This window comes from Cydia strobilella, chromosome 14, assembly GCF_947568885.1.
Source record: "Cydia strobilella chromosome 14, ilCydStro3.1, whole genome shotgun sequence".
NCBI lineage: Eukaryota > Metazoa > Arthropoda > Insecta > Lepidoptera > Tortricidae > Cydia > Cydia strobilella.
Window position 1 is genome coordinate 16,918,071 of NC_086054.1, and position 15,101 is coordinate 16,933,171.

General features: G+C 39.4%; 2 protein-coding genes across 4 annotated transcripts in view; both read left to right on the top strand.

The window, feature by feature from the left end:
• LOC134747312 (myotubularin-related protein 6) overlaps positions 1-11,066 on the top strand; it is a 92,131-nt gene extending 81,065 nt beyond the window's left edge. For 2 of the 3 annotated variants that reach the window (XM_063681942.1, XM_063681941.1), the window contains exons 14-17: positions 717-853; positions 2,119-2,221; positions 9,946-10,080; positions 10,835-11,061. In XM_063681942.1, the coding sequence (XP_063538012.1) occupies positions 717-853; positions 2,119-2,221; positions 9,946-10,080; positions 10,835-10,978 (519 nt within the window). In that variant the 3' untranslated portion in view covers positions 10,979-11,061. Of the gene's footprint in view, positions 1-716; positions 854-2,118; positions 2,222-9,945; positions 10,081-10,834 lie in introns of all 3 variants that reach the window. The other variant, XM_063681943.1, reaches the window with a different exon arrangement.
• LOC134747320 (RNA-binding protein 28) overlaps positions 1-15,101 on the top strand; it is a 384,741-nt gene that overhangs the window by 173,780 nt on the left and 195,860 nt on the right. The gene's annotated exons all lie outside the window — the stretch shown is intronic.

Consider the following 15,101-nt stretch of genomic DNA (forward strand, 5'->3'; position numbering starts at 1 on the left):
CACACGGGGCCGCAATCATATCATATAACTATAGATAGGTGATAGGTTATACCATAGAGTAACTTATACTAGAGCGGTACTGTCATAGTAAATTTTGTAACCCCAGTAAATTCACTGCCATCTGTCGATACACTTTAAAACTAAAAATAAATATTTATAAAAATACGATAAAATGTATTTAAATATGGATAAATGATTTTTTTATTTGCAATAATTATTTTTATATGATTTTGACCCATGTTCTTTTACTGGTCTGCGTTAAAATTATAAATAACAAACGAAACAGTCAACGCCCTCTATACGAGTGTAGGCCAAAACTAGTGGCGCCATCTGATCGAGAATCAAATTTTCGTGATTTTCGAGGCACGTTTTTTCCATAGACTGTATCCATCTATTGCGGAGTTATATCTATCTTTGGTTATACTCATACATAAGGAGCACAAAAAATACTTCCATATTTATTTTTATGCCTACGAAGAAATCTGTTACCTATTTTTGATTTATTATCCCATTCCATTCATCTTTGTCATACTTGTTGTTAAACATGAGCTTATCTCTTCCTCTTTCTGTGAGTGGGAGCTCGTTAGCACATGCACATTTCTCGCTTGCCCAGGTGCGACTAAAGGCAACTAGTACAATTTTTCACAAAGTAAACGCTTCAACGCGCGCAACTGTGACATTACATTTTGTCTAATAATGTTACATTTTTGTTACAGAGAATAACCACATTCAAGAACCTCCTCTCAGGCAAGAAAGACAAAGGCCAGGAGTCCACCGTGGTCAACTACCAGAACGGGAACAGTGAGACTGTAGACATCGAGACACGAACTGATCGCCTTTCCTTAGACAACAAGTATGTCGAATCGTAATATACAGTGTGGAAAGAATGGATTCCCTGGAGGGAAAGTACCTCAAAACCTTAAGTTTGCTCATTTTGCTTAAAGGAAACATTCTTTTATATTTGAAAATAAACAAAACTGCATTCAAAGATTTTTCATTTTTTTTTCAATTTTGCTTCTCTAAAAATATTCTTGAATACTAGCTATTCGTTTTTATGGATATTTTGTACGACAGACGAGTGTAAGGCCTAATGTTTCTTGGAGAATTAACATTAACTGTATCGAATAGTAGAATAAAATAGCGAGTGTATATTTTTTATAATTTTTAGTTGGTTCGATTCCCGGGTGAAACAAGCGAATTCAAAAAATCTTTGAATGCAGTTTTGTTTCTTTAAAAAAATAAAAGAATGTTTCCTTTGAGCAAAATGAGCTAACTTAAGGTTTTAAGGCACTTTCCCTCCAGGGCCCATTCATTATTTCCACACTGTATACTCGTGGTACAATAATGTACAATATTATAAAATTCCGAGGCGAGGTGATTCATTTACTTTACCCTGATGTTTACTCACAGTAAAAATGTTATAAGTTTATGAGACATTCATACACAAATTGACTGGAGTCCTTTCGTAAATAATATACAAACATAGGCACAGGTGCCCATCACACAAATTAATGCCCTTATTTGGATTTATCCAGGACTATTGGGTTCCATTAAGAACATTCTTACGGGTAGATGTCGCTGTGCGTCTCCTTAAAGGTGGGTTCCCACGGCCCGTTGTTTCACAGATCTGACCGCGCCTCAGATGGTGGGAACGGTCGCATCCAACGAGGCCTGTGGTCGCCTGTCGTCACCCACTCCCGACACTCCCCACGGAAGCCGCACAGCACAGGCACAGGCGTGCCTGACCTGTAATAACACGGGCCGTAGGAACCCACCTTAACCCTTAAACGCATATTGTTGCCTTGCATATGTATACGCATTGGACAGCTCACAGATATCCTAGATCCTACATCCAAATAACTAAATAAAATCATTTTCTCCAACCAAAAATTAAAAATAAACAAAAGTAAGGAATGGAAAAATTCACACGAGTCCGAAAAACATCACTATGAATTGGTCAGAGCGATCAAACCAATGCCGAGACTTTTTCCTTTAATTTGCAATATCAGTCGTACGTAGATTCATTGCCGACCACCACGACCTGTTCACGACCGGTAGCAATAACTATCTTTTGTACTAAATACTTTTGCTTTTGTACAATATCTGCATTGTCCATAGGTTAATCTACGACGAGGGTACAACGGTGAGCGAGTTGGAGTGCGCAAACCACGACCACCCGCTCAAAGATGCCGCCAAGCCCAGCATACCTCTCATCACGGAGGTATCTGATCTTATCTTACAGTGGCTACCCGCCCCGGCTTCGCACGGGAAGTAAAATCGAGTTTAAACTGTTAGTCCATGGGCCAGCTAGCCAAATTTTGGAAAATAGTATAATTTGGTACCCCCAAATTATGCCGATATCTTCGCTGGCCCATGGACTATGTTGTGAGACATACTAACACGCAATACACGGTCGTCGTGAACGCTGCTCGCACTATTAATGCTTGAGAAAGGAGAACTAGGCTCTCCGAAACATGTCGCGCGAGTGACTAAAACAAGTGAGTCTAAACCGTGAAATTATTTAATGGAAGTAAAATCGTGTTTTTTTCCGACATCATTAGCAAACAACGTCATATTTCAACCAATTTACACAAAACCTTAAAAAAATTACACCTAAACCTTCCTAAAGAATCACTCTATTGATAGGTGAAATCCGCATGAAAATCCGTTCAGTAGTTCGATACTAGAGGACATAAATATAATTATTTTTAATAAAACCGACCAAGTGCGAGTCGGACTCGCGTTCCAAGGGTTCCGTACATTACACAATTTAAACAATGTATTTTTCATGTAAAATACCATTAAAAAACCCGTAGGGGTCGGATTAAAAACTAAGTAATTAAGTCTACTCACGCTGCACATTTCTAATAGGTTTTCCTGTAATCGATAGGTAAAGATCGATTTTGTGTATTTTTTTCAAAATTTTTGACTCAGTAGTTTCGGAGATAAAGGGGGGGGGGGGAGGGGGGGAATGGTCATTTTTTTGCCCGTTTTCTTGAATAACTTCTAAACTGTGTATCTTAAAATTATAAAAAAAATATATTTGAGATTATCACAATGAGCTCTTTCATTTGATATGTAACACAATATAGTTTGAAAAACTTTTTTTTTTAATTTTCTCATTTACCCCCCAAAAGTGGCCCCCGTGTTTAAAATTCATTTGTTTACGTTACATGTCCGTCTTTGGGTCACAAACTTACAACCAAATACCAAATTTCAACTTAATTGGTCCAGTAGTTTCGGAGAAAATAGGTTGTGACAGACGGACAGACAGACGCACGAGTGATCCTATAAGGGTTCCGTTTTTTCCTTTTGAGGTACGGAACCCTAAAAATTCTTATGGTATGTGGAGTTTACCTTTATTACACACACTACACAATAAGGATATATGAAGGGTACACGGAAAGAACATGTCTAGTCACTTTTTTCGGAAAATGAGTTTTTTATTTCAAAATGTAGAGCTCTTAATGAACTATTAGTTATATCTTTTGCTACCACTGTATAATATATGTAACACAACTTTTTTTTTAATAAAAAAAAAGATCTGGTCACGGAATTACCATACATTTTGACATGGTTCCAAATTTTAAAACCGCGATTACTCAAAATGTTACTAAAGTGACTAGAGATGTTCTTTCCGTGTACCCTTCATATGTATGTAATATGTAAAGCATTGGTGTAAATAATTATTGGTAAACCTTAATGAAAATATTTTAAATTGCGTTATTTTAAGTAGAAACAATACAACATATATAAATTAAAAATTAGTTTTTTTTCCGGTCAGTACTTTCTAAGTTAATCGCGAACATACAGAGATACAGACGCGGCGGGGAACTTTGTTTTATAAAGACAGAACGTAAATGTTTGAAATAAAAGTAAAGAGGAAGGAACGTTTTACAAAATGCTTAAAATTGTGTAGGTATCAGTGCAGGTTTTTAGATAATTTTACCTTTACATGCCGCTAGGGGGCGCCATTAGGTGAGTTTCTATAAGTAGGACTGTTTTAAATTCATATACATTTTGGGCAAACAAATATTTTACTGGAAGGCATGTTAGTTTTTAATCAAAAATGGGTTGCGTATTAAACAAAAAACCGGCCAAGTGCGAGTCGGTCTCGCGCACCGAGGGTTCCGTACTTTTTAGTATTTGTTGTTACATTGTCAACAGAAATACATCATCTGTCAAAATTTCAATTGTCTAGCTATCACGGTTCATGAGATATAGCCTGGTGACAGACAGACAGACGGACAGCGGAGTCTTAGTAATAGGGTCCCGTTTTTACCCTTTGGGTACGGAACCCTAAAAATAAGAAAAAAACTTCCAGTGCTCTCCTCTCATCTAGGCACAATTTTTTCGTCGAGTTTGACACTTTAATTTTTAAAATGTCTACTTTTGGCAACCAGTTACAGGATAATATACGAAACCGTACAGTGCCATCTGGTTAGACTAAAAATAACTGATGCGGTTGGCCGAACGAAGTATTTTCTAGATGGCGCCAGCGTAGGTTCTACATGTAAATTCTATTAATAGTGTCAAATTACATGACAATGACATATAACATGATGATGACAACATAACTAGAGTCAGGTAAAACCTATGCTAGCGCCATCTATATAATTAGTTTAGAAACTTAAGAATAGCATTTTAAGATTATATTAATTGTAGGTTATTTTTTTTATTTTTAGCGCTTAATATAACTTTGTATGAAAGAGCGAATACCTCCTAACATAAGTTTATTAACTTAAGAGGCCTTATTCCTACAAACGAGCGTATTTTGCAAAATGCTTCCTTTTCCATTAAACATTACGACGTAACTATTAGTATTTATTCAAAAACTGTTAACGTTCTCAAATGATCATTTCCTAAACTAGCGGCTGAAATGGAAAGCATTTTCATTTTATCTTTTTAAACCTAAAATAAATGAGTTTTCTTGGGAGTATTTTCCAGAATTAACTGTGAGAAGTGTCGTTTCGGTTGTCGATTTTGCAGTAAACAAGAATCATTTGGTACATGAATGATTACAATTCAATTCACTATATCTTGTACGAGGGGCTAAAATGATTGAAAATCAAAGATTCATTTAAAAAAAATGATAAAATACCTTCCGAGATTTCTTAATTTTTTCGGTAAAAACAGGGTCGCATTATATTTTTTTTATCGCGAATTGGACTTATATTTTGCCCTCAAAATATTATATTAGCAAACTCTAACTTTATGTGAACCCATAAAAAAAAAACATAACTATAGGACCTATGTTGCCGTAAATTTAAATATTTTTAAAAGACGTATAAATCACGCTGCACCGACGCTGCGCGATCAGTCGCCGCCGGGCGCGCTTAGAGGACGGACCTGTGCTCGATCGTCAGGCGTTCTTTGCGATCGTAACCAGCGAGCGAATTCCGAGAAGTGCTGTATACAGCGATAAAAAAAACTTGATCCAAGTAAGTACATTGTTTACACCATATTTAATTTTAACAACTGACTCACGCTTATGTGATATATTTTCAGTGTCACTTGAATTCTGGTTAGGGTTTGCATTATTATTATACCCAGACGACCTGGATGATGCCCAGGGTCACATGATGGAGTCAGGAGTTAGTTACCAGAACTCCTAATCTACTCATTATCACCCCATCGTGTTTGGGCTCATTCGATTTGCGCTGACGAGCACCATCGATCTAGATGAGGTCCAGGGTCTCATTTATTTATTATTTATTTATTATTCAAATTAGTTACACAGCATTACAGTATTACTACTAAGGCACTGCGAACTACAAAACAAATAAAAATACAAAGGTTAAATTATACAATACAATTTAAGTATTTAAGATTTGGGCGACGACATAACAGCGTGGCTCCGTTGCGTCGTCTGACTTGGTGTAGAATTCGGCAAGTTGCCCCGGAACCGCCGAAACACCACACCTTTCGGCCAGAAGTCCGCGCTAGCGATGGTGTCCTGCAGCTGCCGCGGCACGCGCACCACAAATGAACTGAAGTGCTCATGATGGAGTCAGGAGTTGGTCACCAGAACTGCTAATCTACTCATCATAACTCCATCGTGTTTGGGCTTAATAGATTTGCCTTGACGAGCACCATCGATCTAGATGAGGTCCAGGGTCTCATGATAGAGTCAGGAGTTGGTCACCAGAACTCCTAATCTACTCATCATAACTCCATCGTGTTTGGGCTCAATAGATTTGCCTTGACGAGCACCATCGATCTAGATGAGGTCCAGGGTCTCATGATGGAGTCAGGAATTGGTCACCAGAACTGCTAATCTACTCATCATAACTCCATCGTGTTTGGGCTCAATAGATTTGCCTTGGCGAGCACCATCGATCTAGATGAGGTCCAGGGTCTCATGATGGAGTCAGGAGTTGGTCACCAGAACTGCTAATCTACTCATCATAACTCCATCGTGTTTGGGCTCAATAGATTTGCCTTGACGAGCACCATCGATCTAGATGAGGTCCAGAGTCTCATGATGGAGTCAGGAGTTGGTCACCAGAACTCCTAATCTACTCATCATAACTCCATCGTGTTTTGGCTCAATAGAGTTGCCTTGACGAGCACCATCGATCTAGATGAGGTCCAGGGTCTCATGATGGAGTCAGGAGTTGGTCACCAGAACTGCTAATCTACTCATCATAGCTCCATCGTGTTTGGGCTAAATAGATTTGCCTTGACGAGCACCATCGATCTAGATGAGGTCCAGGGTCTCATGATGGAGTCAGGAGTTGGTCACCAGAACTGCTAATCTACTCATCATAACTCCATCGTGTTTGGGCTCAATAGATTTGCCTTGACGAGCACCATCGATCTAGATGAGGTCCAGAGTCTCATGATGGAGTCAGGAGTTGGTCACCAGAACTCCTAATCTACTCATCATAACTCCATCGTGTTTTGGCTCAATAGAGTTGCCTTGACGAGCACCATCGATCTAGATGAGGTCCAGGGTCTCATGATGGAGTCAGGAGTTGGTCACCAGAACTCCTAATCTACTCATCATAACTTCATCAATTCCCTATGTCCTATCCCATAAATAAATAAGGCTACTGTCATTTCCCTAGATAAATATGTATATTCCCTAGATAAATGAGTATAATTTTATAATGCTGAACCTTTTGTTTTATTTCCTAAATACTGTCCTAAAAACCGTCTATACTGATACAAAATCTAGTGTAATGTAGTATTTTTTTATACCATGTCGATGGCAAACAAGCATACGGCCCGCCTGATGGTAAGCAGTCACTGTAGCCTATGGACGCCTGCAAAACCAGAGATATTACCTGCGCGTTGCCGATCCTTTAAAAACCTGTACACTCCTTTTTTGAATGTGTAATGTAATGTAATATGGATGCAGTGTTATGTTCCTAGTGTAAGTAAGGTTCTTAGAGCTTTCATAGATGCACTGTAATGCATGTGAGAACGTTTTATTCCTTTAAATTGTTAGTAAATTCTTATAAGCTTAGACTATCAGCAAAGCGCTTGTGACACTAATAAAGTTACAAGCGTTCATAGGCTGCGGTGATCACTTACCATTAGGTAGGTCGTATGTTTGCCGTTTGTCATGGTTTATAAAAAATTACAACACTACTACAAACGGAGATACTTACTTCTGTTTCGAACAAATCGAAATTCAGAGGGTTCAGTGGTTAAGGTGTAAGAAAGGGTAACCAATTTGGATTTCGTATATATATTTGTGAGCACCTTGTCTGTATACACGTTTTTGACCACTTTGCCCGTACCGCACTACCGCACCGTACCTACTACGTAAATTTTGTTTTTACTTAGGAATGGTGTCAATGTTGATACCATAAATGAATTCAGCACCCCCGATTTATACGAAAACGATCCCAAACCCGGCCTAGCAGCTTCACTGATGTAGATAATCAAGATAAAAATGAGAGCCCTAAATAAACCTTCAAGAGCGGATATCTCAAAAACTATACAAGATAACGAAAAATTTGACTGAATAAAACTTGTAACAAATTAAATCTCTTTTCATTTTGTGTAAGTGGTCAAGTCGCTCAGACGCACAGTTTCCGTGATATAATCGAAAAACCGAAAAATGGAACCTCCAAATACCCCTCTCCCCCCCCAGCACCAGGGTTATGGCCGGGGGCTTTTGATATGTTCACCTCCTAACTAGTCCAAACAAAGCTACGAAGTCAAAAATTGTGTTCCAAGCAAATCCCTCTACACCTTTTTTTGGGCATTTATTTCCTGGCCTATAAATCATCTCGAAGTTATTTCCGAATCCTTTTTGATCCTTTTTGATAGCGAGTCGGGTGTATTGTGGATGCAAGATACCTAAAACGTCACCTTTGAGGTCGAATATCTCGGCCATTTTTGATTTTAGAGAAAAGTTTTTCCTACAAAACATGCTGATTTTAGCGTATTCTCTACGATAAAACAATAATAAATATGTGTTGACACCAACATCCTTCGAAATTTTTGTCCTAAAATTATGTCAACTGAAGTCGAATATCTCGGCTATTTTTGATTTCAGTGAAAAAAATTTCCAACAAAACATGCTTATTTTAGCGTATTCTCTACGATTAAATAATAATAAATAGGTGTCATAATGACACCAACATCCATCGAAAATTTTCCAAGTCCTGGTTACCCTTTCCAAAGAGGATATAATAGGATAGAGCGGTACTGTCATAGTAAATTTTGTAGCCACAGTAAATTCACTGCCATCTATCGACACACGATTTAAACTTAAAATAAAAATATCAAAAATGTATTTATGTATGGATAAATGATTTTTTTTATTTGCAATATTTGCATTGATTATTTTTATATTATTTTGACCCATTTCCTCTACTGATATGCGTTAAAATTGTTAAATAACAAACGAAACCGTCAACGCCATCTATACGAGAGTAGGCCAAAGGTAGTGGCGCCATCTGATCGAGAATCAAAATTTCTTGATTTTCGAGGCACGTTTTTTCCTTAGACTGTATCCATCTATTACGGAGTTATATCTATCTTTGCCCTATCGTACACCACAACCGGTTCGGTTGTTGTTAGTACTCTCAAATTAACTTTATTACACATATAGGTACTATTATTTAAAATAACCTGATCTTTAAAACATTTAATTATTCAACTTCCTTGATGAAGTGACTTGACTTCATGGATGAACTTGTCACAATAATTCCATGAAAGCGGTAAACAATCTTTATTATTTACTCGTCTCTGGTTATGTATTATCCTAACACATTCACTCTATTGACTACTACCATGCTTATAAAATAAAATAAAGAGGGTCAATATAACACTAAAAATAATGTTACTTGCAATTTAATTGAAAAGTATCAAAATTATTCTTGTCTGCGTTGAATCGCGCTTAGCGTTGCCGGCGCTCGCGCACCGAGCGCCAACGCCATCTATCGAGTGTTATTTCGTGAAATCGATGAACGCTCCAAGGAATAAGGGCTCTTAAAAGGAGGATTCGGCACCTATGTTTGTAAACATTTGTTAAAAATAAATAATTTTGATCTTTTTAGGGTTCCGTACCCAAAGGGTAAAAACGGGACCCTATTACTAAGACTCCGCTGTCCGTCTGTCCGTCCGTCTGTCCGTCTGTCTGTCTGTCACCAGGCTGTATCTCGTGATCTGTGATAGCTAGGCAGCTGAAATTTTCACAGATGATGTATTTCGGTTGGCGCTATAACAACAAATACTAAAAACAGAATAAAATAGAGATTTAAGTGGGGCTCCCATACATCAAACGTGATTTTTGACCGAAGTTAAGCAACGTCGGGCGGTGTCAGTACTTGGATGGGTGACCGTTTTTATGGTTAATGGTACGGAACCCTTCGTGTGTGAGTCCGACTCGCACTTGGCCGGTTTTTTAAATTTTGAATCTATGCAAATCTTTTGACAGTTGCCAACCCTATTCGGCCTAAACATTGATTATACAATCTGTTTCAGAAGAGCCACGACTCGATCCCAGCGAGCCTGTCGCTCCTCGAACGCGAGATCAGCTCAGTGGCTCTCGACTGGCGGAGTTTGAAGCACGTCACTGAGTGCAGCTGCTCTACTCCGCTCGACCACTTTAGTAGAAAGGTAATACACCCTCTTGACGATATCGCGAGCCGGCTCTTTGTACGTGAGATCAGCTCAGTAGCTCTCGACTGAAGTTTGAAGCACGTCACTGAGTGCAGCTGCTCTACTCCGCTCGACCACTTTAGTAGAAAGGTAATACACCCTTTTGACAATATCGAGAGCCGGCTCTTTGTACGTGAGATCAGCTCAGTAGCTCTCGACTGAAGTTTGAAGCACGTTACTGAGTGCAGCTGCTCTGCTCCGCTCGACCACTTTAGTAGGAAGGGAATACACCCTTTTGAAATATCGCGAGCCGGCTCTTTGTACGTGAGATCAGCTCAGTAGCTCTCGACTGAAGTTTGAAGCACGTCACTGAGTGCAGCTGCTCTACTCCGCTCGACCACTTTAGTAGAAAGGTAATACACCCTCTGGACAATATCGAGAGCCGGCGCTTTGTACGTGAGATCAGCTCAGTAGCTCTCGACTGGCGGAGTTTAAAAGCTAACTCGATCCCAGCGAGCCGGTTTTTTGAATGTGAGATCAGCTCAGTGGCTCTTGACTGGCGGAGTTTGAAGCACCGAGTGTAGCTTCTGTATGCCACCTAGTATGGGTCCTTAGTGACAAAAAAGCTTACGATGCTTTGGTCGCGTGGGACAGGTTGCGATTGCGACAATTTCATTGTTATGTATGGCTTCTCTATAGTAATAATGAGTTAATGATAAGAACAAGGTTTATTCTGAGTCCTGTGAACAGTTGCGTTCGTGTTGTTATACAGCATCACTGCTGGGGGTGCGGCCGCTGCTTGTGCACTCGCTGCGTGTGCGTGCGCGCCGCGCTGCCCGCGCTGGCCTCCCCGCGCGCCGCGCCGCTGTGCGCCGCCTGCGCCTGCGCGCCGCAACACGCGCAGCACGATCATTAGTACCACAGATATAAATATACAATAGATGACGCAAATGCATCTACTTCGCGTGTCCGAACCCCGACCGAGCGTCAATCAATCAATCAATCTTCAAGTAGTATGGCTCCATCGGTACTGTCGATGAATTCGCCAACGTCAAGGTGGGATCCACGTGGGATCGAATTAATATTTCTAGATTTTCTTCAGCCAGTGTACGGTAAATAAAATTATGGGCCTCTAGGGCTCTAGCCAGACACGGTTAGAGGTAGAAATACCAAATGCTCTTAGAGCACGACGTTGTTCGGTAGTTATTGTTGTTGTTGTCTCGTAAAACCGATAGCTGGATTTTACGAGAAGCACGTGGACTACCGGCCGTTGACTCCAAAATGGTGGTTAAACACGCTTTGAGATTAATTCTCCATTCACTGCACACTACCAAATTAGATTACTGTATAATAAAGCTATCGATATTACACTTTAAACAATATTAATGAACAAAAAATAAAGGAATTAATCACGAGGCTACTATCAAGATGGCGTTCGAACCGGAAGTCCCGACCGAGCGTCGAGGTTGACCGTCGCTCTTTACAGTCCACTCGCGTCCGTTGTTGCAGCCGGACGTCCGTGAAAACTTAAAAATGCTTCGTTGCGTGATAATTAACTGCAATAGCCCAAAAATTGCGAGCACTTAAAGGCTAGGAAATATTTCCTGCCACAGGTAAGTAATTTTAAAATTATGTTATGCGTAAATTTTGTATGAAAAAGTCGGCACGCTTGGTTTCAATACAAATCGCGATATTTGCGTCATCTAGCGTATATATTAAATCTGTGATTAGTACATACTTATACTTACTAGTGTGCAATCTAATTTATTGCTTAGAAGACCGTCTTAGGGCTAGAACTATCGTATTATTAGTATAAATACGTCGCTCAGACAGTCAGAAAGAAAGAGCTTCATTCCTTCTGCTCTACCGACCTTCGGTAAGTTGAGTACGAGTATGTGAGTATGTGCAAACTTAAGAGTGAAGAAAGTGGTCGTAGAGGTCTTCCTTATAGGGTTAATTTTTAACAAGCAGAAACGTCTGCGAACGATGCTATTAAGCGAACTTAAACGATCGTGAGACATATTTCAAAATATTTAGATTAGTACGATTTCACTCACTATTATTTTTAGTCGCTTTTGGCGACATGTTTCGGATTCTTTCCATATTCCTTTCTTTCTTTCTTTCTTTCTTTGTTTCCATCTGCGGACTGCCCCGCGCCCCCCGCCCCATCAGCGCGCGCGCAACAAGCGACGAGGCGGGCGGCGCGGGCAGTGCACGGAGTACAACCGCCGCGGACACGAGCGCCTGAGGAAGGATTCCCAAAGAATCCGATACCGTACTGATCTAAATATTTTGATGCTATTTAGCTTAGAATAAATTTAAAAGTGGTTAAATTACTGCCAGGAAAAATCAGCACAGTTGCAGTAATTTTTCTACTTCTAAAATTCCTTATAGAGTCTTCTCCACGCTTTATATTCGTCCGAACCTGCCTCTTACTTAAGCCTATGGATTTTTTTTAATTGTAAGTCTTTATAGTGTTTTTACGTGCCTGCGATCAGGGGCCCATTTCTCAAAAGCCTGTAACTTGTAATACAAGCGGATGTCACTTTTTGACAGCTTTTGTTAGAAAGGGACTTCCACTTGTAATACAAGCTACAAGCTTTTGAGAAACGGGCCCCTGTAGGCCACGATCGTTCAAACCTCGAGTCACAAAAACTTAATGATACAAATAAAACACTTTATTTTTTAGTGTATTACAACGTTTAACTAGTTACGAAAATTAATACCAGGGGCCCGTTTATCAAAAGCTTGTAGCTTGTAATACAAGCGGAAGTCCTTTTTTGACAGCTTTTGTTAGAAAGGGACTTCCACTTGTATTACAAGCTACAAGCTTTTGATAAACGGGCCCCAGGAGCCCGTATCTCAAAAGCTTGTAACTTGTAATACAAGCGGATGTCACTTTTTGACAGCTTTTGTTAGAAAGGGACTTCCACTTGTATTACAAGCTACAAGCTTTTGATAAAAGGGGCATAGGGGCCGTTTCTCAAAAGCTTGTATCTTGTAATACAAGCGGATGTCACTTTTGACAGCTTTTGTTAGAAAGGGACTTCCACTTGTATTACAAGCTACACGCTACAAGCTTTTGAGAAACGGGCCCCAGACATATATAATATGTTAGTTTAAATGTTTATGCCACGTTTCATGTTATTTCAGTATGTCGTTTTAAAATAAAAACATAACTTCCATTGTATGTATAACTCAGTTCTTCTTATGACTCTTATAGTAAAACTTATCCGCAGAGATATATGTAGCACATAAGACGGTTAACATTTTTTTCGTGCCTATCAGATTTTAATATTATCATAAAGTAGTCCAAAATATTATGGCCGCAAAAACTAATATAATTTAGTGCTAACGTTTGACAATCCAGTTAGGTACCACAAAACAAAGACACAAGCCAATGCCATCTGTCTGTTAAAATGGCGACTACAGTCCGGCAAAAAAGAGTAGAAATTAAAAAGTGGCAACACTGTAGTGTCGTCCCTTTCAAATCAATCTAAGAAAAACGGGACGACACTACAGTGTTGCCGCTTTTTAATTTCTACTCTTTTTTGCCAGGCCAATATTTTACACTAGTTCACGCATCTTAGTATCCCTTTCTATGGTTTTTAACCGGAGGCTAGCTCTCTAGTGTGCAATCATTACTTGTGTTCATATTTAAGAAAATTAGTTCATATTTAGTGTGTTAGAGGTATTATTATCTTCATAAATCCCATTGTTTTATAACACTTATGCCTAAGACTGAAACTATTTGTCTAAATCATCAGTTGACAACTAAAACTAGCTGATTGCAAAAAATAACAAAATTTAACCTTACATATATTAATAACGGGTCACTCACGTATTTTAAGTCGAAAAACGCTCGACATGTTTCACTCCGTATCGAGGAGTGTCATCAGGAGCTTGCGTTGACGGTGACGGACCGGCGCAGACTGCGGGCCGCAGCCCTCCGCGCCCGATGACTCGGCGCAGGGGGGGCGAGAAACTACCCTCGCTTACGGCATTATTGTCAAATGATGGGTTGCACACAACACTCACTACGTCATTTGCTAATGGTTCGTCCACACTGCCCACCGACGTAGTACCCAAAACAGTTTTCCAGCTCGGAGGCACTGACCAACCACAATCACGGTAAAAATTCGGTTGACGACTACGTGAGTGACCCGTTATTAATATATTTAATATGTCTGTGTCTCACGGAAGTTTTGTTATTAAAATTTAACCTTGTTTTATTAATAGTACGGTTCACTATGGCTCTGAACTTGTAGCAGTAATTAGTGAGTTTTGGTAGCCTGACGAAACATGACGGGGTCATTCTGATTTGCAATATTAATCGTGAGTATTTGGGCAAATAAGGAGTGTGTTTAGCTAAATAATGTATATGCCTGCTTCCTATTCCAATGTTCAAGACATAAATCAGAGAACAGAGGGCCTAGCCACTATGACAATCGTATTCGTATGCGCCGTAGCGAACGAAATGGTAATGTCTCTCTATCACTCTTCCATGTAATATCTCTGGAATCTTGGGTAGGCCCCCAGGTGTTTGAGCTAACGTCGGTGTATTGTATAAAACTATGAAATATTAGAGAAATATAGTTCAAACTCGTACCAAATGATAAAAGTGTGCTGATCAAGTTAAGTTAGGCATCTATTGTTGATATTGCTGTATATATACCTATACATTGTAGAAAATTCATACTTATATAATATTATAAATGCAAAAGTCTGTCTGTCTGTCTTTCTGTCTGTGTGTTCCCTCTTCACGCTTAAACCGCTGAATCGATTTAGATGAAATTTGGCATAGAGATAGGTTGAGTCCCTGAGAAGGACATAGGATAGTTTTTATCCCGAAAATCATCCCTTAAGAAAGTAAAAAGCGGGGTGAAATTGAGATAATTAATGAAGTGCCTGCTAATTTGTGTGAATAATATGCTCAAATTGAATGATTGCTATGAGAATTTTTCCAGGCGCTATACTTACTTTAGCTGCTGTTACTAAGTCCACACAGACGAAGTCGCGGGCAAAAGCTAGTAGTCATA